The sequence below is a fragment of the Larimichthys crocea genome, chromosome XIII (assembly GCF_000972845.2).
Source record: "Larimichthys crocea isolate SSNF chromosome XIII, L_crocea_2.0, whole genome shotgun sequence".
In the NCBI taxonomy this organism is placed as follows: Eukaryota; Metazoa; Chordata; class Actinopteri; family Sciaenidae; genus Larimichthys; species Larimichthys crocea.
In genome coordinates this window covers 30,715,664-30,741,791 of record NC_040023.1, presented here as the reverse complement: position 1 = coordinate 30,741,791, position 26,128 = coordinate 30,715,664, and the positions used below count along the sequence as shown (strand labels likewise).

Sequence of the window (26,128 nt, the reverse complement as noted above, 5' to 3'; positions counted from 1 at the left end):
TTAACTTTAAGGACACAGTCTCTTACCTTTTGTCTCTGTGACTTCTTTATTAAACTAAGATATGATCAGAAATACCCCCAACCCAATCTCAACATGTTTTTCATCAAAAGTGAGCACAAACGTTTTGAAACTGGTTCATTAAATTGCTCAAAATCTACATGATTATCTGTTTTTTTTTCTCCAAATTTACACGAGAAGTTTGTTTTAAGAAATGATTAAGTTATGTTTCTTATGCAATGATTGTTTTACATTAGGGGTCATTCTCAATCCAGGAAATACAATTCATGACTGTGCCAAATACAATTAACTCTGGATACATATTACCCTGCATGGCTGGAAAAACTATTATAGCAAGAACCCTTAATAGGCCCATTTAAACCGCCCCAATTTGCTTTGCATTGAACACAAAATAAGTGTTCTCTAAAAAGCTAAGTGAGGAGGAACTGGCTCGTACTGTACTGTATATAGTAGTATATAATTGAATGGTCACATCTTTGGCAATTTAACTGATTAAAATTCAACCATGTACAAAATTATTTGACATAAAATGTACTTCTGTTCAAATAAACGTAATCATCATGGTCTGATGGTCCACTGTGGAATCTTTTTTAATAAAGAGGTCTCCCTATTCCAGCTTTGCATCAGTGATTAATTGCTTTTGGGTAACAATATAGTTAATTTCACACCACAATTTGAGCAAACATAGATTTACTGTTGTTGAATCTTGCTATGGATTTCCACCAATAGCCAAACTGCAGATAGTGAATGAGCATTCTTGCGGGTTTTCATATATGTCCCTGTGAACAATGCTTTCAAAAGATCCTGCAGTTCATGACTCAAAGATAACCACTCAAGCCTAGACGACATGTTTGAGGTAACATTATTTTCTGCTGCCGAAGGCCATTCAGAAGTTTGTGTAAATCAACAGTAAGAACTCGATATCATTTTATTGTGGCAAAACTGATCTCCAATGAAAACCTCCTTTCCCTCCTTGTATATCTGCCATTTATTGCCATTCTTAACAAAGCCTCTTCTTGCTTCAGTCCATATTTTCCAATAAAATTCTCAGTCTTTTCACTGATTGCGGATCCCTTGAACGATGTGTATTTTCTTGTGTTTTTGTGTTGCGCACGTAAACATCAGACTTGCTGATTATTTGGGTATACTGCTTTCCCAGAACCTCCGACAAATATTTCTTTTACCTCTTGTGGTTTGGAATACAGTGATAAATGTCGTCATACCTGTGTGGCTGACGCTGCCATTCTGAGTTGCCCATGTTTTGTTAGTGTCCCCATGTCACTGTGGTTAATGGTGAATCTGGTGATTCCATCTATGCCATTGTCTCTAGTCTCTGGCACCACCCCTGAGACATTGCTCAGGAGGTTCTTGCCCTGGGGGGAACACAATGTCATGGGAACACTGGAGTCATCCCAGTGCTGCAGCTCATGTTGTCCTTTCCTGGGAGTCGTCGGTCGTTGTAGGCGTGCATGTTGATCACTGCATCCGTCTTCACCATGACTGGAGGCTGAGGCTTGTGTTTCACCCGCCTCTCGCAGGTGAATGACAGTCTGATCTCGTCCACCATGGCACTGCACAAAGACCTCTGGGCAAAAAGGGAGGATGCGGGGAGGGGGGCAAGAGGGGAAAGGGATGGGGGGTAAATGCCTTAGCTTTAAATTGTTCTGACAGCAGAGAGTGTCGACAGTCTAAAGAGCACAAAATGCATTAGAACATAACATTCATGCTGTGTTACTGCTGGGGTGTGTGTGTGTGTGTATGCACGCGCATCTGTGGCTGTCAGCAATGTCAAATCGCACCACAGCCACATGTAGCCTGCACACACTTCATTATTGTCAGAAAGAGTGAACAAGTGTGCATGGGCATGCATGCAACTACTCACTTAGCATGACTCAAATTAGTAATTTACAACAGTAAAGGGTTCATGCTATTCTGACATCTCCAATGACTAATAATGGATTAATTCTCTATGCTCCAATTTGCAATTATGCCTGTTTTAAATAAGTAAATGTCGTGGTGTTATGGCCAAGTACTCCTAGGGATTACCCAAAGGCATGCAAATCCTTTTATAAGATGTTTGAACTAAAAGCCATGAATAGAACACAGCTCAGGTTTAGAGGCTATGTGTATCGTAACAAAATAAGCATGGTTAGCAACTTGTTTTGCTAAAATCAAGGGTGAAACGAACTGAAATCCTGTTTGAGTGTAATTAAATTAATGTAAGATACATTTTCCATCCATTCAAACCACAGAGCAAAGATCAAATTAAGAAATTCTGAATGATCTATGGGGACATATACCTGCTCACGTTCTGCAGTCTTCCTTAGCTTGTAGATGAATTCAGCAATTGCCACAAAAACAGACAGCACTAAGCCAGATGCCAGCACAATGAATATACCACCCAGGTTCTGGATACCCATGGGGCCTGTCTCGCGACGCTCTTCATCCAAGCAGCTGCTCCCACTCCACCACTTCTCCTTCAGCATGTGTAGGCGCCCATCCTCCAAGATGCTTAGGATTGCTATGGTGATTTTGTCCCTGTACGGGGAGCCTGAAAGCAACATAAGGCCTGTTTTACTTTTGGAAGAAATGCCAGCTGGATTCTGCGATAATAAGGTTCATAAATACGTTGTGACATACTGACTGACTAGTAGCTAAAAAAAAACACACATCTTATGCTGCTGTGTTGCCTAAAAACCAATCCTTCATTCATGTCCTTTGAAAGGCAACACGCTACTTATAAAAATAACTTGAATATTTTATTACTTGGCAGTCTGAATTGTATTCTGTGGTCATGCACAGGTCTTACCGAGGGGAGTTCCAATGCCATAGCCTTTGCTGTCGATGAGCCCTCCCACCTGTGTCAGGTTACAGTTCCTTTTAGTGATGTAATCGATAGTCGTAGACTCCATAATGAGGGCATAGTCAGACTTTAGCACCCTCTGAATCCCATCCTCAATAGACTTCACCAGTGATGTGCTTGGCTTGCTGCTCATAAAGGCCCACATCTTCTCAAAAGTAGAAACCTTAGATTTCTGTAAGGGATAGAAAGAGACGGTTTAAAAAAAAGTGTCTTTTGAACCTCATTTGAACAATGTCCTTTGCTGCAGGTGAGGAGAAAAAGTATTTGAAAAATATACAATGCTTTTACCACTTAAAAAAAAGATTTGGCTTGAACAAAATGACTTCTCAGACACTACAGCCCAAGGTGTTAAAGCTGAAAATACAGCTAGGCAAGAAATCTTGCCTAGTCCCTCTGTAGCCCTGATGAATGGCAGAATAACTTTACACCTACATCTTTGAACGCTTGAATGGAAAATGTCAAAGATCACACACATAGTATTGAAGCATACAGAATCTTAGTGACCAAATAGATTCATACGATTTCTCCTGCAGATTCCATTGTCACAGGATTAAAGGACAGTAAATTGAAGCTTTGCGCACATCTATTCTCATAAGTGCTACTGAAGCAGCAATAATAGAATGCCTCTCCATTAGTCTTGCATCAGGCTATGTGGTATTTCATGCAATTTTCTATGAGGTCACATTTATGCCATGTCTAATCCTAGATAATTACTGTCTAAAGACTATAAGCCATTTCAAATTGTGAAAGATGCTATTATAAGAAGCCCTCTATTATGTGTAACTACGGCAGAAGCCACAGTCCTGGTGGCTTAAAACTGAGATATGATAGTCTGATATTAAAACTTAAACCTACCAATTAGAATGTACTGCAAGCGTTGCCAAGGTTGGCATCTTTGTCACAAGATGTAGTGATTGTTTTTTTTTCACGGATGAGTAGGGGTAGGTCAGAAAGAAAAATGGGACCATATGGCAACTTAGTACACAGCTCATGCTGGTCTCATGATAAAGAATGGTTCCCTATAGATGCCTTATCTCAGCAAAAATGGCAAACAACCGCATCCAGTAATTTCCTTCACCGTTTTAACAGCAGATGAAAGCTACTCTGCTTTGAGGCAGTTGACTTGCCACTGCGTGCCCTTGAACGCTCTCTATGCGACATGACGTGCAATTTAACAAAATAACAGCCCTGCGTAAGAAGGTGTGACAAACCTCCTGGACAACAGTGGCTACAAACCTACAAAGTAGGAGTATCAAACCTCTTATGTTTCTAATGCAATGTGCAGTATCGTAATGAAATTGAGATAGTGCCTTCTTTTAGCACCTGGTCAGCCATCACTATAACATTTGCTTGCTGATCAATTAATTCATGTATCTACAGTAGTAGTTGGAAGTTAATCTATGTACTGTATTAGTGTAGGTAAATATGTGGGGACAACTAGTACTGTTTTTTTTTATTTTTAATTGGGACAAATGACAAACCAAGGAGAATTTTCTACACCAATCAACCGTCTTCTGGAGGTGGTGCACGAAACAAAACATTGCAAAACAAACTGGAACAAAGCTTACAGGTAAAGATTAATGGATTTTGCCACGTTCCACAACCACAGTTTTAACTGGATGTCTCTGAACATATATCTTTGTTTTGGAGTCACAGAAACACACCTGGCTTATGCCGGAACATCTGCTATCTGGCAGCTATTTATTTGAGTGAACTTTTCTTGAGCAAAAACAGACACCATAAGTTTCTGACTCTATCCATCCAGTTATATACATCTGCAAAGTCTGTATCTACTCCCAGGTCTCCTCAGTATTTATCATGCTTCTCTGCCTCATTGAGTCGACATCATTAGGCCTTTCTGTAAGAGCAAGAGGGAGCAGAGGGCACTTGAGCCATGCAACTCTGATGAGGTAATTAAACACCTGCGTCTCCTTCTATTTCTGATGCTACACTCACAACTACGATTTATCTAGTACACAGAATCAGCGAGAATAACTTTCATTTACATAGCGACTATATTCAGAGGAACTGAAGGTTGATTTCTTTTCAAAAGGGTCAACGAGCTAAGTTGGAGCCAGACGTGCAATTTATCATTACAGGCCATTTCATATTCATGGGTTGCAATGCAAAAAAAAATAAAAATGCAATCTTAGAGTTTTGTGATTTTTTTTTTTTAGGATAAAGACAATAGGATGCAATTCCAAGACGTTGCTATTGTTTTGAATGTGCATGATATCAGCAAAAAACCCTAAACCAAATGACATAATTAAAGCTGGGGGATCCAGGACTAGGGCAGACAGATGCCCCGGAAGAATATTTTTTTGCTTTCTTGCTATTGAATGTCATAAACTTATAGACCATCTTAAATAGAAATGTGCAGTGTTTTCATTTTCTTACTCGGAGAAACCGTAACTGTGTTACATGTGTTATTCAGCACCACAGCAGCAGTAGCAGCATCTAAAGCCGAGCTCAAAATAATAAAATAAAGTGAAAGACCCTGAAGGCAAACGCTGAAACTTCGGAATAAAAAAATCATTACGGAGGAACACATCAAACAGTGGAGAAGCTGAAGAATTTGCCTTTGCTGTGGGAATTAAGATCTAACCGTTAAAAAAAAGTCTATATTTTATATACACTGTAAAATACATAAAATGAATGAAAGCATTTTCAGTGACTATATTGTGGTTCACATATTTTATTCTAGTACTCCGTAGAACCTTCAGTAATTGCTCCAACTTCATAATGATAATGACCCAATCATCACTTTTTAAATTTTTTTTCATTGTCTACTATACCTTGAAAAAAGTCATGGTTGCGCCATCTTTGACCACGCCATACTCAATCTTGGTCTGCTTCGCGATGTCATCAGCTGAGTCCACGGGCGAGTCCATTCTCTCCACGGTGAGAAATGCTGCTAGATTAGCCGTATAGGATGATATGATGATCAGTGTGAAGAACCACCAGATCCCACCGATGATCCTGGTCGACAGTGCTTTGGGCATCAGTTCTGAACCTGTACGCAACACAAAGTGAGAGAGTATTAAAGCGATTAATTACATGAAATTGGACCTGCTAACACAGTAACTGAATAAAAAAAAAAAAAAAAAAAAAAAATGCAGAAACATGATCACTTGAGTTTTTGTTAATTAGCCTACAAATGTTCTTGGCAGTGCTGGTGGGGTTGATCAAAGTGCTGTCAGTGAGGAAACAGTAAGCCAGTTTGGCAGTTTGGTCAAACTCTTCCACATTATGCGTAACTCCACGTCAATAACTTTCACTGCGTACTCTATCAAACTGCAAATGGCAGTCATTGTACATGCTATGCTTGCTTTAAGATCTAACTTATACCATTAACAAACTGCGTTTAATTGAAACTGTAATATGTATGAAAAGCTTTTAATGCGGGAATATAAAAGCTATTCCCACATCTACCTTTCTGGTGTGGTGTAGTTCCAGTATTCGAACAATATAACAAGGAGGATGGCTTTCCTTTACAATTCAAACATTCTCTCTAAGAGCTTGATTCATACTCTGCAATTAAGCAACTGTTCCACTGTAATCACACTTTAACAGCTTTCTACTGCTAAAGCACTGCCGGCATTAAGACACCAATTTAGATTTATCTAGTGAGGATTATGAGTATTTGCAGTTGATCCTAGTCTATTGCTTTTTTTTTTGTTTTTCCTTAAATGAGTTTTGGTGAGAATAATTTGGCAAGTTGGTCTGTGAAAACAGCATCAAAAGAGATGTCAGCTCAAATATAAATGAGCAAAATTAAAACATCACATTGCTCTCTTATCACTTAATGCTAAGTCACTGAAAATCTTTTTTTCACATGTAATTCACACAAATATTTCCTATTCTGTCATTTCACAGCTTATCAGATTTACCAGATGTGCACACTAATCTATTCTGCAAACAGATCATCACAGTCTGTATGAAAAAAATGGAAAAAGAAAGATATAATACCGAGCCAGACTGACAGTGCACCTCTGCATCAGCCTTGACTTTGAGTGGTCCTCTGCTGAGTAATACCATGTTTACAATGGCTCACTGACTGGTGTTAAAGTTACTTTATATCTCATCTCTGACAACCTTTAAAATACCCTTGTGCTTTGTGCACTCTGTTACTTTACTGAGAAGATTTATGAGGGCAATTCTAAAGAGTAACAAGCCAACAGAAGGGGAGCAGAGTGGTCAGCTCTTTAACCTCTTCCACCAAATTTGATTGGATTTGTCCTTTGTGCTTTGACAAGACTCTACATGGTTACAAACAAGGGAAGACAGTAGCATCCCTTAATTCACTATGACTTCAGAGAGCGAAGATCCAGATGCATTCTCTGGTTGCACTAAAAATGAAGTGAAGCAGCGAGTAACTCAATTGAAATCCACACTATAAAGTGCTGTTGTCAGCAGGGAACGGTATATGGCGCTGCATCAGAACACTCTAATAAATACAAAAAGCAGATCAGTCATGTGGTGCCAGGGAAATAAAACGGTGTCAATATGCCATGCATTTCCTTGAGGAAGGACTCGTATCTTGTAAACCAAGGAAATATAAATGTTCTTTCAGGGATGACAATACTGAGACTATTTCAGTAACCAAAACATGACATCCATCTCACTGAGTGTTGCTCATTCACTCGGATGCTTGAAATAGCTGCCTAAGACTACTATTACACAACACTGAAGCACAAATATTATTGTGGGATTAGTGTTGTGGCAAAACAGAGTACATTTTTTGAAATTTAAATTTATGTGAAATTAAGAATAACACACTATTGTATTAAACACTCTCATAGAGAGACCCAGGCTAGCTGTGCCCCCTGCTTTCAGTCTTTTTAAGTTAGGCTAATCGATTCAGCTCCATTTTACGCTGAATGCAGGTGTAAGAGCGGTTGATCTTTTTAGTTCTTGGAAAGAAAGTGATTAGGTGTATTTCCTGAAATGCAGAGCTATTTCGTTTAAGGAAGTTATGTACAATAGCTTACAACATTATATTTGTTGGAACCCTTAATTACCAGCATTTTATGAACACCCTCAGTAAAAAACAACCGCTTTGCCTTGTCTCACTGTCCATTTTTTAGTTAACACAGTAAAATGCTAATGAGTGATTGTGAATATGCAGCTAACTGCTCAGCTTTTACTCGTCGTCATCTGAGTCTGTTTGTACTATGTTGCGTTCGTTTATTGTTCTAAAACCAACCACAACCACGTTTTACGTTTACAGAATTGATCAAATTTTAATTTCTTAGTAAGATTGTTCAAAAGCGCTTTTGGCAAGGAAACTTCTGAAGTGGCATGAATTTTGAAATGTGATTTTCTTTCAGTTGAGGTCTGAGGAAAAACTGCGCTGTTGCATTCTTAACTCGTTTTGGATTTGTTTTATGAGTCGCTCTCATGATTTATATATCAAAGTGAACACTGGGGCTCTCCATTTCCTTTTCATGTTTCAACAGTTTCTCTGTCATGCATACATATTCTTAGTTAACCAGCACTCAGGGAAACTGTCTTAATGTTGACTGAGGTTAAATGTATCCATTCATTCATTAGTCCATTTATTTCATGTGTGAGAAAGCTGTTCTCTGAGGATTCAGTACCACATTGTACTCAACACGATGCCCCGATTTTTCTAGAATGTTTCTTCCCACTAGCTATGCCTCACCTTAACATGAGAGAACTAGGTTTTCCCACGAGAATGATTACCTGCACTTAGCATTCTCTCTGTGGAGTCATGCACAGAAACTTTCTTTCAGAGCTTGGGGCTTTACTGGTAGTTAATCGCTTTTAAATAATGACACTTGTGAATGGAAATGTTTATTTCATTGCAAGTAAATCTTTGGTCTGAATCTCAAAAAGGGGCAAAGTCACAAGTCAAGACAGAGACAAAATGCCAGCACAGATTAGTTCTTGCAAGAAGCAAATAAAGAATGCAATAATTTGGGAAAACTGTCAGTGAGAATGAGAGGATTGGGAATAAGTCAACTCGTAAATCAAACTTACTTTCAAAATTTGTTTTATAATGGGAATCCAATTTACGGGAAATCATCAGACATATGTTTGTTGTGAGCAAAAGCTTACTGAGACCCCCCAGGAGCGCCTTTGAAGTACACAAAGTGTTTGCTTTTGCACCTCCTCACATTTTGTGTTCTTTGTGTTGTCTATGACACCTTCCTCCCACAGACAAGCTGGTAGATTTTTTTTTTTTGGATCTCCTCAAACACGTCCATTTGCATTTTAAACCTGTCAAGGAAATGGCTTCCGTCTCAGCTGCTGTCACTGTGTTTGGCAGACAAGCAGGGGATGTCTGTTTATGTGACACAGGCAAAATATACCTCGCCGCAGATACCACCGTGCAGCATGTGTTACAAGGTACTGTAGCACAAATAGGTGTCACGGATAAACCAGAAACAGTCTGTGTCAATTTTTAACTCAGACGAATTATATGTTCAAGATCACTGTCAAGATATTTTTGGCAATAGCATGCAAGATAAAAAATAGGTCTCATATATGCATATTTTTAATACAAATAAACCGGTTAGAGAACATACAGGCGCTTCATATTAACTGTAATATGATATCCTGATGTGAAAATTTGTATTGAGGGAACTGTGATTAAAAATTAATTAGCAGCAGGAGCAGCAGCTCCGTTTAGTTATTGTAAATATGAGAAACACTGGAGCTAAGGCATTGACAGACAACACTGTGAGCCAGTATGAATTGTAATAGGGAATTCTCCCCTGTTTAGTTTAATAATATAGGCAACTAACTAGCTCATTTTGTTTTGATCCTCTCTCTCCTCTCCCTTCCGGCATGCTGGTGCTACACTCATAACCCTCTGCCCGCACCGGCAAATTGGCAGAGCTGCTATGCAGTTTCACAAGAGTGCTGCCGAGCTTCTGTGCTTAATGAATTGCTGAATGTGTTTGCTATCCTTACGGGCAAAGATCCACTGCAGAGTCTCACTAAGCCTCCTTGATTTGTCTTGTTACATTGAGGTTAAACATTTTATTACTTGGGTCTTTTTTCCTTCGCAGTTGACTTCATTATGTTATTTCTCTGCCTTAATTTGCTCAACTATCTCTTTTAAAAGGGACACCAAGCTGATTTAGGTAAAAGGTAAAATTAAATCTGCAGTGGGGAGGTTCGGTGAGATGTGTTGGGTTCATGTGTTGAAAGAAATTTTCGTTCTTTTATTCTGACTGGTTTCAAAATGATACGCAAGATCGCAGACATTTAATTGATAGGCTACTTGTTGGACAGTTGGAAGTGAGACATATGGATTGTCATCAGCGGTCACTCTCAGTGTAAGTCATACATGCGCCGACAACATTGCACCAGTCAGGTATAGCATGGATGACAGCTGGTATTTGTCAGACATGTTCCTCAACTTACCCTTTTTGTCCTACCACTCAGAAAGCTCTTGAGCAGGGCCAGCATCTGCGTTATGGGGAAATAAATGCAGCAATATTTTCCATCCTTAGCTGACAATCTCTGACAAGTGCCAGGCACCTACCCTTCCCTTTTGAAACAGCGGGTAGGTGACAACAGCCTTCCTTTGTCATGTAAGACTGAGCTCTGTGGTTGTTCTTGACAGGTAAACGTCTTATGAAACAGTCACGGAATGGAAATCATGGAGCTTGTCAGTTAAAGAGGCACAAAGTGGGAGCTAGCAGTGCACAGGAAAAAGAGGGCTTGTGTGATGGTATTGTTTTTGACAGGGAAGACGATATGAACACCAGTATACCTTGTTGCATTAAGGAACCGACTCCAAACCAGAAGCTGTTGAGGAGGGTGAAGTTGTTCTCCACTACATCTGATCCAGGGTTACAAGGGTGGGCGTCGTACCATTCGTATGGGCTGAACCTGGGAAAGAGACAGGAAGTCAAGAAGATGGTTTTTCAAGAAGTCTGTATGTTATGAGATCTGAAAAAATGCAAGAATGTCGTCGCCTTGAAACTCCTCAAGAAGAATCTCAAAAACTGAATCATATTAACTTGAGAGATATTCTGAGAGTTACAGCTATTTTGGAGTTCTGCCTTTGGTTTGTAGTAGCAAAACTCTTGATGACTGCACTTAGAGTAGCGGTTTCAAAAAAAGGCAGTTAGTATGAGCAGCATCAACAGATTATTTTTGCCACTTGTGGCTGCAGCTTTGCAAACACTTGCCTACTACAAATACAGAGCAAGACAAGCATTGATTTGAAATCGTGTTTCTGGCGTCCTGATAATGTAACTGTAAATCAAATTTCGATTCTGCCTGTTTTCCACCCACTCCTGTAGGTCAAAAATCTATCTCTTTAGCAGCTACATGCTTCACGTCTATCGGTTAGACGCAGCTAGTTTATCAGAGCTTTTTTCACTAAGAGCAGCTTGCATGCTGCTGCTGCTGGAAGCAAAGTTGACGAGAGCAGTGAAGAGTGAATGGTGAACCAAAACAATGAGCTGAAAGACATTAAAAGGCGCTTTAAAGCTGAGGGGAAATGCAGCAGAGCTGTGGGTTCCTCACAATGAGTGACAGCTTTCAAATGAAATATAGTCTTTTAAATCATTGTTCACATAAAAACATTGACTAGTACAGCCTTAATAGTATGTCTCTATGTGCTGTTATAACATATAGGGAATAATGGGACCACCCATGTGTAAAAGGTTTGTCAATCTATTATCAAATGTCACATCAGAACATATATATGGTTTAGCCTTCACCTTTAGATAGTCACCTTTGAAGTACAGAGCATATAAGAAATAGCTGAGAGACTAACAAGACACAAAAATATATATTTTTTAGAGGGTATATATAAAATGTCATGTTTGAGAATGTGAGGCATGAAGGCACCTCTTAAAGTCAGATGAAACCGTAAAACATGCATCTTTCCAAATCCCTGCCATTTAGTTTGACACCTGCTGAAAATGCTGCACAAGTCATTTTCAGAGACAGATCCAGAGATAAAACATGCTAAATGTCACTACTTTCCCCTTTTTAAAATGTATAAGTGGAAAATCTTTCAGGCTCTTTGTTCTGGGTGTTCTGCTGAGTGCAATTGGATCCCTTAGACTCCAGAGAGTATCTCCTCGAATTGTGGTATATCACTTTCTTTGCTGAGATAGTAGTAGCCAACAGTCATAGAAAGTACTTATGGTGGATAAAAAAAAACATGGTCCACAATACTGGAACGCACACTGATAAATCCTCAAGTGTGTATTCTCACTTCTGAAGGGCCGTAGTTTGAATAATCTGGAAAGAAAGATTTAATTGACTTAAATTTATATTGTTCAAGAGATAGATACACTTCAACGTAATTAGATGCTGCAGAAATATTTTAATATGTCAGTCTATTTTAATCAGACACTTAACAGGACTGATGGTTTATCATAAAAGAGCTCTACAATGGAGTATTTTCCAGCCATCATTCAAGTCTGTCTCCTCTTACTTTAGACAATCAGACATCTGCACTGATGGACAATAAGAGGTTGTTTCTGTCTGATGTTGGCATGTCTCTGTTTTGTTTCTTGTGCATTAAAATGACTACTGTCAAACATATTGTAGTGTTTTCATCTCAGAGTGTTTCTCTTAATATTTGCAACTCATGTGCCCATAACATTTGCAGACATCAGAGAGCCCTTGGGCTCTACCATTTCAATTAATTCATCCAGTCTCATTTTGTTTCACTTTAATGTTAAATTGAAAGCCACGGTCAAATAATATGTGATAGAAAATAGGCATAGAAAATGGGAGAGGCTTTATGCCCATCCAGACAGACTACACTGAACTGGACTTAAACCGGCTACAAATGCAGAAAGGCGTAATGTTTTTGTTTTTTTTTCTCTACACAGACATTGTAACAGGGTTGATTCAATTTCCCTGTTTAAAAAAAAAAATGTTGTACTGGCAAGCCGAGCCATAAGCTTGCTTCCGACTGTGTACTGAACCAACCTATACAAAAGTGTCTGCTATACAACACTATTAGCTGTCGGCCAAAAGTACAGCCTACGCATAGAGATGATCTGGAAACAGCTTGGCGTCCAAACAAAACATTGACAAAAATATTCGCCACTATTTGATTTGCACCTACTTCAGCTATATGCAACACGCACAGTCATCTAATGTTCCAGTGATGAGCAATTTACTTAATACTTATACTTGTTTATCTATTTTCACACCCTAACAGTTCTGCTATTTTGCTGTTCCTCATTAAGTATTTTATGTTTGGCTACAAATAAATTAAACCAAGGATACATAATTATGCAATTTACATTGTTGTAATGTATTAAATATTAATGTATTGAACTTTCTTTAGTCAAGTTTTTTTATATATATATATATATATATATATATATATATATATGCACAAACACACAAATGACTTATAGACCTTAGATACTATGGTCCATGATGGACTTGTGGACTGATCTACTGCTGTGTAACACAATGCAAGCTACTAGGAAAAATAGCACTTCATCTTTTTGGTTTTACAAGTCATTGCAAATATGTTTTCTCCAGCAATAGAAGTCCGAATGCCAGAAATTGAATATAATATGCATAACTGTTTTCATTCATGTATAATTACCTGCAAATAAGAATCAATTAATTGCAATTAGCAGCCACTGCCACTAAATCCCACAATCTCTCTCCATGGTATTACAGGAAAATATGTTTTTGTAGCCCTACAAAAATATTGTTAAAACCATAATCACTAAAAGAAAATCTAAACGTCATTGAGTTGAGCATAAAGAAACATGGCACATTCTTAGGCAGACTGAACTTGATGAAAACTGAAATCGGGTCCCTGTGTTTGTATATGAGATGACATATGGAGAAGCCTCCATCATTACACACTTTGAGGATAATAGTCTGTTCTCAGCAGCTCTGTAATTTTCAAAAGTACAGTATCTCTCTGGGTTATTGAATGAAAGAGGCAAATCATTTCTTGCCTTACATCATCTTAAACCAGCTTCAGTTTTAATGTACAGTATAGGCTGATGTACAGTATATTAAAATAAAGAGCAGCATTTGTTTCAGTCACATTAGCATTACAGTATTTTTGACATGTTGTACAAAGTGTTTTCTGTCTAATATTGTTCATAATAACTTAACACCTCTGTCCAGGATTTAAAATAATCTACATGCCTTGAAATAGCCCTATTGTTGCTCACTACTGTCCGTTTTATGCTCACATGATGCACGTTTAGAGATGCAGCTTTTTCAGCTATTGCGGCCGGCTTCCCAAAAAAAAAAAACCCCTCCAAATAAAACAACAAAAAAACTGATAGAACAATTTAAGATGATTTTGTACTTATGCAAAGCTACTCCAGAATTTGTTGGGTCTCACAACAACGAATGAGGATAGAGGAGTGCAGCTGTTTGCTCTCAAGTCCCAGATCTCCTCTCTCAAAGCGCTCGCTTTTCCAGTTCCACTTCCTCGAGCACCACTTTGCATGAGAAGCAGCAGGAAATACTGACAATGATGCTAACAGGATATTCATCATATTCATGACCCAAAAAATTACAAGTGAGATACTTTCCCAATCAAACGGATAAGCTTCCATCAATAATAACTTCATGACTTATTACTGCCAGCAATCTCATTTTCTTTGTAAATGCTCCCGATCAGCTAAAAATAGAATCACATCAGGTGTGTATTTTTTCTCTTGCACTGCTAAATATGATAATTAGAGAAGTTATCATTTTTGCCTCAGCAATTATTTATTCTTTTTAACCTCTTTAAGGTACGTCGTTTAAAGCTGCATTACGAATTCCAAAGGCATCACGCAGGAAACAAGAAATTGCACACTCAGTGGTACTTTGCGACTGAACTGAAGGTTTTTCTTTTTACTTCTCCTCCCGCTGCTGGGCTGTAGAGAGCCCATGCAGACATAAATGCCTTGATCACTCCCCAGCATTATGTACTCAGCCTGCAATGATAACAGAGTAAATGACTATGTCTATTGATCGACCTGTATAAATGTATGAAGGGCTACTACAGCGAATAGTATTCAACTTGTGGACTCACCTGGCAATGACAAAAAGGACGCAGCTAACTCCCAGGTAGGCCAAGAGGATGTAGACCCAGATATCAGGAGTCATGGGGTTCAGGAAGGAGAAGAAGCCGTTGTTGGTGGCATTGGGTTTGCGATACAGGATGCTGATGCCCATGCTCATGAAGGGCTTGGAGAAGTCGATAACCTTTTCACGCATGTAGGTGATGGTAAGAGGAGCCACTGCCAGATCTGCTCTCTGTAGTGGGGAAAAAAACAAACAAAAAAAACATGAATGGACGATTGCTCTCAGCAACCCTTGGATGGACATCCATGAAATTTGGTTTGGGAGACATTCATAGTGCCGCACAATAAAATATGACTAACTTTCAATGTGTATGTGAATCTGATAATGTGAAAGTGAAATATGCTTCCGCCTCTTTGATGATGTCTTTTGGAAAATATAGAGACGACGTGCATCAGATGCTGTTTCATCTATGAAGCCATTATCTAGCATCACTAGAGTGACATATGACGCCATATAGCTTTATGCAACGGACACGGCTGAAGATGACAGATAGGTTGCAGTCACCTATTATATGCATATGACTGCATATTCGGAAGGTTACCATTTATATTGGCAGCCCCACAACTCCCCGGCACCATGGCTGGACAGGAGGTTAATGAAACCAGCTGCTTGGTTCACGCTCGGATACCTCTTTCCTCCAAGAAACGACACAACTCACAAAGGGAGGCTTTCTTTTCTTCCTACATACTGAGCTGTGAGAGAGGAACAGGGCTTGTTTATGCAACTATTTGCTTCAGCATTTTCGCCAAGTAAAACCGGATCTTATGTTTGTTCTGGAACTTGATATAAAGGCATTAGACCCGATCCAACAGCAACTGAACCTGCTGATTCCAGAGACGTACAAAATCTTAAATATATTAAAAGAAAAGTGTCTCTCTCTCTCTCTCTCAATTTAACAAATGTATCAATTCTTAACATGACTTTAACTTTCCCTGTAGCTTTGACAATCTCTTCCCTCAGATTAACGCGATAACAACCACACAGCAGTAAACAAAGGTCAAAAAAAAGACTATTTCCACATTGAGTGTGGCTCTGCGGATTATGTACCCCTGTGGTCAGCACCATGGTGGCTAAATACATGGTAGCCTCTGAAGAGACGGAAAGATGGGAAAACCAGCACATCCTGCAGTGCATCTGCTGTCTCTAAAGTATTCAAATTTGTACATCACATACTGCTCCCTCTGTTTTCCACTGCCAACTACAGCTTTGAACCAACCTGCCACTCAGCCGGAAGATCAACCAGCATGCGATTTTCAGACATCCCTACGGTGGGCTAATATACATGCCGCATGTCCTTGTTCTGCTTACTGCTTAGACACACAAACTGGGCACAAGCAAGATAACCTGATAGTGCCCCGCTGTGTGCCACATGGCTCAGTGTTATCTGGGTTTGCAGATGGTGGGCTTAGTGGTGTTCTCCCTCCGGACCTCCTCAGCTGATGACAGCCTGGAGGATTCATAAAGTTACAACCGGCGTGATCCTTGCATTTCCAATCAACTGACTGTACGCTGAACATACTTAGCATTATTACAGTGAGCTGTTTCTTATTCTTTGTTTTTAGTGAACTAATTAATCTGCATAGGATATTAGTGAATTTGCTCCAGCTCCATATACATTAATTACAAACTGCTTTCAACTGAGGCTTTTTATCTTGTAACATTTACACACTGTGCTATACAAGACGTATATGCATTTTACAGCTCAGTTCTGATATAAGGACTTTAGTTTAATGTGTTGCAATTGCTGAACTGCACTTTGCAGAACTATGAAATGGTAACCTCAGAATGAACAGTATTTTTTTTTTGCTGTAGGGATTCTGAGTGACTATAAAAAGTCAGATTTTTACATGCATTTACAAAATCCACAGTGCACAACAGTATAGAGATGCCTGAACCCACTTATATAAGGCAGTCGCATATCAAAATATGCAAAGGGGTTAATAATAAAGCATATGCAGTGTAATCAAGAAATTGTTGTTTTGCATAAGCAGCATGTTCAGAGTGTGCTCGCCTGGAACTGTGATTTTACTCGAGAGCTTTGGCAGGCGAGACAGACATGTTTGCTGTTGAGGCAGTTGAACTTTTGCCCCTTGCAGCTATGGGTCACCCACTCTCACGAACAGGTCATCCTGCTGCTGCAGAAAAAAAAAGATGAAAATCACATTTGTCTGTCCACGTCCAGTCACATACTTCTGTCAATTACCCCAAAGGAAATCTGTGTGTTTTGCCGAAACACACATAACGCTTTGTAGCTTTTTATTCAGACTTAAAACTAGTCAGCTGCAGTAAAAAGAGGATGTGGGCTGGCTACAACCTTTCAGTGTATCCGTCAAAGCAAATATTAATTGTCATGACAGAAACAAATGATGTGCTAAGCACGTTGTTAACATTTGCATCACAGCGTGATTAAAGTGATCATCTATTGTGACTAAATCAAGTTTAACAAGGCCTGTTGCATCATTTAGCGCCTTCCAAACAATGCCCTTTGGCACCGCAGTGAGCTCTGTGACTACACAGAGGAAAATAAAGGGCCGTACGTTGCACAATGCTAAATCGTTGCACTTGGCAACGTTGCACTTTCTCATTCAGAAGCACCAGTTACAAGGGGAATAAAACCCATAATAGTATGACATTCATCCAAAAAATATAGGAAACACACATACGCACTCTTACAGAGCTTTACTCTATTTTCGTCACAGCACCTTCTCTGTGTGACAACTTGATGACCTACAGAGATGAATGAAGCTTGCAACTGATTTAAAAAAAAAAAAAAAGTCTTTTGAAACCATGTCCGTCAAACTGTTACACTATGTGAGCAAGAATGCATGAGCCTTCTGATTCAGCACCAGTTTATCAGCTAAAACCAACTGTTTCCCCATTTTCTACCTCAGACCTTATCTAACTGTGACCTGTTTTTTTTTTATTTTTTTAGTGAAGGTACTGATCCCCAGTCAACATCTTATCTATTTGTATTACAATGAGAGGGCAATGGTTTTTTAAGAGGTTAATAGAAAATAGTTATGAATACAAATTGAACAGATAACAACGACGACAGTGGCCATTTACTTTTCCCTTTCTCTATGTCTTCCTACATGGTGTACACAATGCATGCAATTCATGGACACAATATGTTTCATAAATAGTATTTTTTGTAAATAATAGATATATAAGGAAATAACATTTTACAATAAATGTAACAATCCTTGTTAGAGTAAGGAAAGAAATACAGCCCAAACTTATTACTTCAGTGAATACGATGTGGCAGTTTGAGGTTTACTCCAGAGAAATGTGTTGCCACACTGGCCTCATATCATTCCAGGGTCAGATCTCTTTGAGCTTGCCTTAAAGTTTATGTTTCAGGTCTAGTGAGTCACGATCAGCTTATCCAAGCCGACAGTGATAGGGGAAGCACTAGACCACAAAATAGAACCAACTAAAAATCCACAAAGAAGATGTCATGCGTCCTTGGTCATGCGATAAGGAGCAGTAAAAGCAATAACTAGTGGTATCGATTATAATCTTCACTTCTGCTATTTACAAAGGCGATTCACTTAAAAACGGACGCACTGTCTAAAAATTGATGATTAAACGCATTTCTTTAACTGTATTCATCTAATTCAATTCTTTAAAACAAAAGCAAATGGAGCTACTCATTCGTGTGGATGTGTGCGTGTGTTCAGCAGTCCAGAGGTCTCAATCACCATATGCTACACTTTGAGAAAACACATGCAAACCTTATGTCACGGACAACAAAACCCTTTTTTTCCCTGTTTGGTTGTAAGATAATGAGCAGACTCTTTGCAGCCACCTGCACATTCTCCCTTTAAACCAAAGACCAGACTAATACAAAGAGCATATGTGCTGTTTAATGATGGAGTCATGCATCTCCATTTCGTGCCAGCATTTTCAGCCTTTAGTAACCCATTTGTTCCCCTCAAGGTTATTGTTATTAACATGGATCTAACAAAAAGCTTGGATGGAGAAATAAAGTGCTGCAGTGGGAGCCCACCTTTCCCAACCCTTTCAGCACCGAGCCATTGACTCCTGCCATACGATTCTCTGCACTAAATGCCACTTAAGCTATTACAAGTTTTCAGCTGAGTACAGCGCTGACCTGATGGGGCTGAGGACAAAGAAGAGAGCACTGACAGGGACACTTATGAAATGCCAGCAGGGAATTGCCACCATCACTTCATCGTGAGGCTGTTTCATTGCCGCTATGGCTTTGAATTTGCCACAGACACCTGTGAATGCCCCATCATGCCTCAGCAAGATGATTGTCGGTGTGTTCTCCTGCAAACCTTAGAATATATGCAGTCTCAAATGCTCATCCTAGATGAAGGAAGTGGTTTGTCTCACTGAATGGCATCAACGCACTTGTAACTTTTAGGCAACCTTGACATAATTGTGCCATAAATGTAACTGACAGCTTTGCAGGCTCTTCCTGACTTGTACTCAATCATAACTATATCACTGCCTGCACAGAGGACATAACCTGCAATTCAGTTCAATGGCATGCTTTTGAAAAGTTTGCATGATGACGTAAAACACTCTTACACTGTATGTTGCTGTGTAATTGTACATATGGAGCAGATAATAAAGGAATAATTTGACATTTTTGAGAAGATTTGCTGTGAGTTAGATAAGATCCATTCATGTCTGTATAATTAATATGTAATTAGAGCCAGCAGTCGATTAGCTTAGCATAAGATTGCAAAACTACAAAATGAAAATTTGCCTTTTGAAAGGCGTTATTAAACTATTCCAAATAAATAAAAGCTGGAAGCAGTCATTTCTTCTCTGCCTGTTGCCTGGCAACTGCTAAGATAGGCTAATCAGCTGTTGGCTCGAGCTACATATTTACAGACGCATATTTAGATAAATAAGCATATTTTCCAAAATGCTGAGCCATTCCTTTAAGGTAAAATGTGAAGTAGACGATATAAAGCACGACTTACATGTTCGATAAGTTCCCTGATCATGCCGTTCCACTGGCCCTTCTCGTCCTGGGAGCCGTATTTCCCATCAGGCACCAGACGGATCTCATACGTGAAGCCCAAGATGTTGGCCAGCTCTTTGAGCAAGTCGATGCAGAATCCTTCGAAGCGGTCGTTCCCAACCAGCGCCTTGTCAGACTTCTTAAGCATGACATATGGCTCCTCCTGCACAGAACCAGAGATCAAATGAAAAGCAATGGTGAGGTCAGCTTTTTCAATTTGTTTCAGCACATGCATCTAATTGAAGCAAAATGATCTGAGCTGATGAGTCGCTGTTGCGTTTAACAGGCGGTGACAGCAGATTCAAGTTCAGTGTGCAGAAACTGAGTGTTCAAATATGAAAGAAGGTTTTTCCTACATTGATGTATTAAAGAAAGGAAACCCAAGCTAATGTAAGTAAATTGCAAAACTGCGACTGGTGTTTGCCATAGTGACCATAACGCACACAGAAGGATTGTTTATCAATGTGCTTGCAGTGTTGAGCTAACTAAACCTACTGTCTCCCCCACACTGCTGTGTGTTGACCTATATAGCTGGTGCACAGGTCGGTTCATTTTATGGTCAGGTGGCTGACACTCTTTACTGGCCTGTAATATCCTGCCTGGCTGCTCATAATTTGGGCTGTATAAAAGCTTGATTAGGAACAGAATGCCGCAGTGAAATGGGACATGCTCGCGACGACGCCTTCATCAATTGACACCAACCTCCGAGGGAGCGCAACTGAGCTGATGCCTGCAGTGACAATGACTAACACAGAATAGCTTATAAATGATTTCCTTTATTTAGTGCCTGTTACCATTTCCCTGCCAGATAGACTTGCATATCCCGCTGTGCATTTCAAAACGTGGACGTCCATTTATGCAAGGCCTGTAATACAATTTATTGCCTTCAATAGCCAGATGTATAATTTACAAACTGAGCTCAGAAGCACAGTAATTGATTCTCTAGTGAAGGTGACCCCTTGCTTTTTTCTTTTTTTTTTGACTGTCGCTTGTGTAGCACTAAATAAACAGATACAGTAAAACAGAAAAAAAAATAGGTAGTAACAGCATTATTTATTCCCTCGGGAAGCTGTTTTTCATGAGGGAAAGTAGAGGTGACGAGGATACGGTGAGGTCACAGAATGTGCTGGTGGCATGTGGACACAGTTGCACTGTTCGTTGAGGTTACTGCCTGTAAAGAATAGTTTAAAACCAAACAAACATCAAGCTGGGCATAATTACTTCCATAAAGTCTAAGAAAAAATAAAAAAAATGATAAGCATCTTTAATCATTTGCTCTCAAAAACACAAAGCCACTTGGACATTACAATTAAGCTTGCCTCTTAAAAAAAAAAAAAAGTTATGAATACTTGATGACAATGCATATAGAGAGCAAGTGCATAGCCACAAACTTTGCTCAAGTTGTCCAATTAACTTGATCAAAAAGTTTGCATGTTAAGGGAAAAAGTCATTACCATCTGTTTCTAGCCTTCCAATTCTTGCTATTCCCCAAGGTTTGGACTCAAATCAAAGTGTTTATCCCAGTTCTACCCTCACAGTCGCAGCATGGGCGTGCAATACAGAAAGAGGAGGGAGGTAGGCTTGCGCAGAGACATCACAGGCAATGGAGTGCAAACAATTAATGTAAGTGGGGAAAACACATTAAGTGCCTTAATCTCTTCGACAAAGTTATCACTATAAAGCTGTCAGACGTCTTGTTCATGCATCACTGGAATCAGTTTGATGCAATGTCATTACACTAAGAGGGGAGATTGATATTAAAGTTGAAACTCTCTTCTGCAATTTGAAAGTAGGCAGTTTTATTATCTTAAACTAATGAGTCCCAACGAAATAGCAAATAAGGGAACATGTCAGAAATATTCAAATATGCTTTAAGGCAGAAGTTATCCAAATTTTTCTTAGGAAACGTGAAATGCAACTAAAATTCTCGATGAGAAAACTACTTGGTGGGAAACACATTGACATTAATAGCAGTCTGGCTACAACATAAAATCAGCAAATACCAGCACTTCCTAGTGCAGTAGTTCAACACTATACCACTTAAATCGTTCTTCCATTTCTCCTCTTTGAGACAGAATTAACATAGATGGCACCTGATAGGCATTAATTATGTCCTGCCTTGACCTCACTTGTCATAATTACAGCCTTGTGGTCCAATATAGGCATAATGACAGTGTTTATCGTTGTAGCTTGTATATCTGTCCTGAAAAGGTGCACGAGGGGGAACATTTGTGTCAGCATCTCCCTGATAGCTCCACAAAGACATCCAAACATCCAGTGACAGTGTTAAGTACATACAACTGAGGAGCTACAAATGAATGTGATGTGGTGCTGGGGGAGGGTTTGCGTAGTTCTTTCTATCTGCGCATGTAATTAATGCATTTTCAGGAATAGGTCAATGTACTCCAATGTCTCTCCTTCATTTTTTTTCTCCAGGCCTTTTAACTTAGTGTAATCATGATGTGACATTAAGTCTCATCTGAATCATTGTAATTGATTTGCTACGCCCTTACCCCTTTAGTTACTGTTGCTAAGCGGTCTATTCTTGCATGGCACACACAGGCAGATTTAACATTTGTAATTCTTTTTCTTTCTTTTTTTTTGGTAAACAATGAGTAACTTGTTTATGTAATGTTTTTAACTAAAACCCTGTAAAGGGGTCTTAAATAAGCTGTGACTGTGCTGTATGACTGAGGCTAAAACTGAATGAGTCCAACAAAAACAGGATTGTTTTGTAGTGTTAGTGTATAACTATGAGGAACAATGTAAAATCAGACTTATATTCTCAAAAATTATATTTCACTTTTAATGTTAGAAGAAAACAAAAAGACTTTGTGAGGACAAAAAAAAAAAAGTTGGGCAAGTGAAAAGAGCTCAATATAAGACTGTATTGTAAAGCCTGAATTTCAGTGTATTGTCCAGAAGGGAAACTAAGGAGACATGAAGGGTAGGACATTTTTTACGCCAGGCTACTCAAGTGACCTACCAGGATGGTAGAGATGACAAGGGAGCGGTTAGCCAGGGAATCGGTGATGTTCATCCCTTTTCGCTTCGGTACTTCTGTGATGTTAAGACCTCCTGACGCACTCCACTTCCCCACCTGCGGAAGACGAAAAGCATGTAGCTAAGTGTTCTGTGTCTGTTGGTGGGCTCTGACCCTTGCAGACTCCCCCGCAAACCAGTCTTCCACATTAGTGCCAGGTTGAACACATCTCTGGCAGCATTAGATGATTGGCTGAGTCACCTTTGTGTCAGCCGGCTAGGCTGTTTTTGGAAAGCGGTGGGGGTAGTTCGGCATATGTATGTTTTGAAAGAAATCGAGCATGACAGACAAATCAAAGAAATTGGTCTAAATATAGATTTTCAAAAGATGTAAAATTACCTGCCAGATGCAAGAAAATGATGCAATATAGATATTGGCACTCACACTTGATGTGGTAAGAAATAAACTAGAATAATGTCAATAATAAATAATTATTACAGTATATGGGTATATTGATGCTGTGAGTTTCTAAGGTGTGTGTAAATGCAGAAAAAGAAATGTGAGGCTAATTATCGGGCCAAAACAAACAGAGTAATATTAAGAGCTGCACATAAGAGGTTACAGTTATTTTGAATGAAGGTGCAGCATGAGGTTGCTGGCTGGATTATATTGTGCAAGCAATTTTGCTCTGTAGTCTCAGTAAGATAAGCAGAGATATTTGAACAAATAAAAGGAGTTATACATGCAAGAAGCCCTCAGGCAAAAAGCTCTGCATATTGTAGAGACACACTCTGGAACATATCATTAGCACAAATAGTCCTGTGGCTGTCGGTAACAATCTCTGTTTGCAAGTCAGGCCCGCCACCATCCCTCCTGCTTTCTCTATAACAACAGACACAGCTTTTAATTTTCACTGGGGTTTGTGCTTGAGGTGGATCCATTTAAAGACATGCAACCCCCCCACACACACAAAAAAAAAGCATGAAAACTTCTGTTAATGTCCTCCCTGCCTAATCCAGAGAGGCATATGCTCTAATTTGAAAAGCACATTAGTTACAGCTTGTCACACAAGCAAAGAGGACTCCAGGAGAGAGATTTAAAAATATCTGTGAATGCTTTCCGCTTTGCAAAATTCATTCTAATTGTACCCAATTACAATTAGCTCAATTCATTAAACATGATTAGCAAAAAGGCTTGATTCAAAAGTTATTTACTCGTGGTACCACACGGAGAGCATTACATGCATTTCATCCTCTTGAAGCATGCACATGTTGAGTGAAAGTCAAAACTCTTGTTCATAATTCCGGCACAAGCTCAAATTTTGGGCTAATATTCAATTACAATGGATTAGCTGAGAAAAGTCCACATCTTAACCGGCTCAAACAGTTAAAGCCGATTCCACGGATATACAAGAAAAGGAAAAAAATTTTTTTTTTAAATCCAGCAATCCGGATCAATGTTAACATGCTTGAGTGTAGGATTTATCGGAGGCACAATGAGGAGATGCTAATGTGGCATCAAATACTTTTGCGAGATGACTGTGCTTCAACTTAATTGACCACGCGCAGGACCAGATGCCAGCGAAAGGGCGACGGAAGAATTTCAAAGCAGTGGTGTTAAAAGATCCATTCTTGAACAGAAGGGTTACAAGCTGAAAAGCTCCTGCTATTATATAATGTTGAGCCTTTAGGGAGTACTTGAGGAAGTCATAATGGGACTTATCCCTATTTGATGTATTCATAATGTATGAAAGCCCTCTAGTAGAGAAAAGCTGTTATAGTCCAGAGGGTACTTTGCCTTTCAGTATAATAAAAATAAGTTCTACATTTCCAACCTTTTAGTTCGTTTTTTTTTTTCCTTTTTTTGTAAAACATGTTTATACAGCTCATTACCACCAAACAGCATTTTTGGCATCACCTTAAATTATCATTAAGAGAGGCTGCAATTAACACCCTAATGTGTACCCTAATCCAATTTGCTTTATGATCCACTAACTTATGCTTATGTTGAAACAGCCAATTTGCTTCCTTGTTAGGAGGTAAATGATACTGTCAAATTTGCATTATCTGTCCCACATGAAGAGGAGAATCTGAAACTTGTTTCCAAAATCAATATTCTATTAAATTCCTTTTTTTATGGAATAGCCATCACAGATGTTTCACTTTTTAAAAACGTTTTTTGTGCTTTTAATCCATCCCTGCAAACAATGCAATAAAAAAAAAAAAGAGTTACCTTCTCAAGCCCATCCTCCTTTAGACTGATGATGTCCAGGTCGAAGTCTGTGCGGAGACCGCTTGTCTTGTTGAATGACAGTCTCCCCGTCAAACCATCCCAGTGGGACTGAAAGATAATATATCTCCATATTTATACTCCTATTCAAACACATCTATGTAGTAAATTCTACATTTCCAGCCCAATTTTGCTAAGAGGCTACACCCCTGTACAATCTAATGCAATCAAGACAATTATTCTGCAAGAAATAGTCTCTTCTGGGGGGGTGTATAATGCCTAATATGTGTTGAGACTGTACCCAATATTTGGTCATGCCTTTTTGTCTCATATGTAACAAAATATTTGATACACATTACGATATGAACAAATAAGCACAGGGAGAAATGGCTGTCAACAATACACACACACATACACACTGCAACACCCTCCATCTTTTGCTGAGAGTAATTTCATACCCACACACACACACACACATGCACACACAGACCAAAAGTACAAACACAAACCCATACAGGCTGCGTTTCCCTTTTTAATTACATTTTACATTTCAACGCCTCCAACGCATTTTCCCTCCAGACTGCGGAGTTAATTAACAACCATCTCCTTTTGCTTGATTCCCCATGAGGGGGAAAAACACATAACTGCCCCCTATTAAGATTCCCTGATACCCGCCACCTCCACAGACGTGTTTATAGGCAAACAAATGACATTCCTACATCCCTGTTCTTTTTAATTTTGTGCTAATAGGGGGTACCGCTCATGACGCTAACTCTTCTTACCCGTCATGCTCAGCAATTGTAGGTAGAATCCTTCTCTAGAATGCCAATATTTATTTGATCTTAATTATTTACTCTCTTGTCTGCCGTTGTCTTCCTGCAAAAACAGATTTGTAATTGTCTATCGGTGTCCCTTTCATTAAGTCTGATGCAGGCACCAGCTCTTTAAATAAGTCTTGGTACAATAAAGTAAT

The 26,128-nt window shown here is 39.2% G+C and overlaps 1 protein-coding gene across 1 annotated transcript in view; it reads right to left on the bottom strand.

Annotated features, from left to right (window-relative positions):
• Positions 1-1,305: 1,305 nt before the first annotated feature.
• The window catches only part of grik3 (glutamate ionotropic receptor kainate type subunit 3), an 83,699-nt gene continuing 58,876 nt past the window's right edge, over positions 1,306-26,128 (bottom strand). Inside the window, exons 8-16 of the mRNA XM_010731656.3 lie at positions 25,159-25,266; positions 22,930-23,043; positions 19,903-20,106; positions 14,892-15,115; positions 10,629-10,747; positions 5,677-5,894; positions 2,828-3,053; positions 2,319-2,569; positions 1,306-1,603 (exon numbers count right to left, since the gene is read on the bottom strand). Of these exons, the coding sequence (XP_010729958.1) occupies positions 1,409-1,603; positions 2,319-2,569; positions 2,828-3,053; positions 5,677-5,894; positions 10,629-10,747; positions 14,892-15,115; positions 19,903-20,106; positions 22,930-23,043; positions 25,159-25,266 (1,659 nt within the window). The 3' untranslated portion in view covers positions 1,306-1,408. The remainder of the gene's footprint in view (positions 1,604-2,318; positions 2,570-2,827; positions 3,054-5,676; positions 5,895-10,628; positions 10,748-14,891; positions 15,116-19,902; positions 20,107-22,929; positions 23,044-25,158; positions 25,267-26,128) is intronic.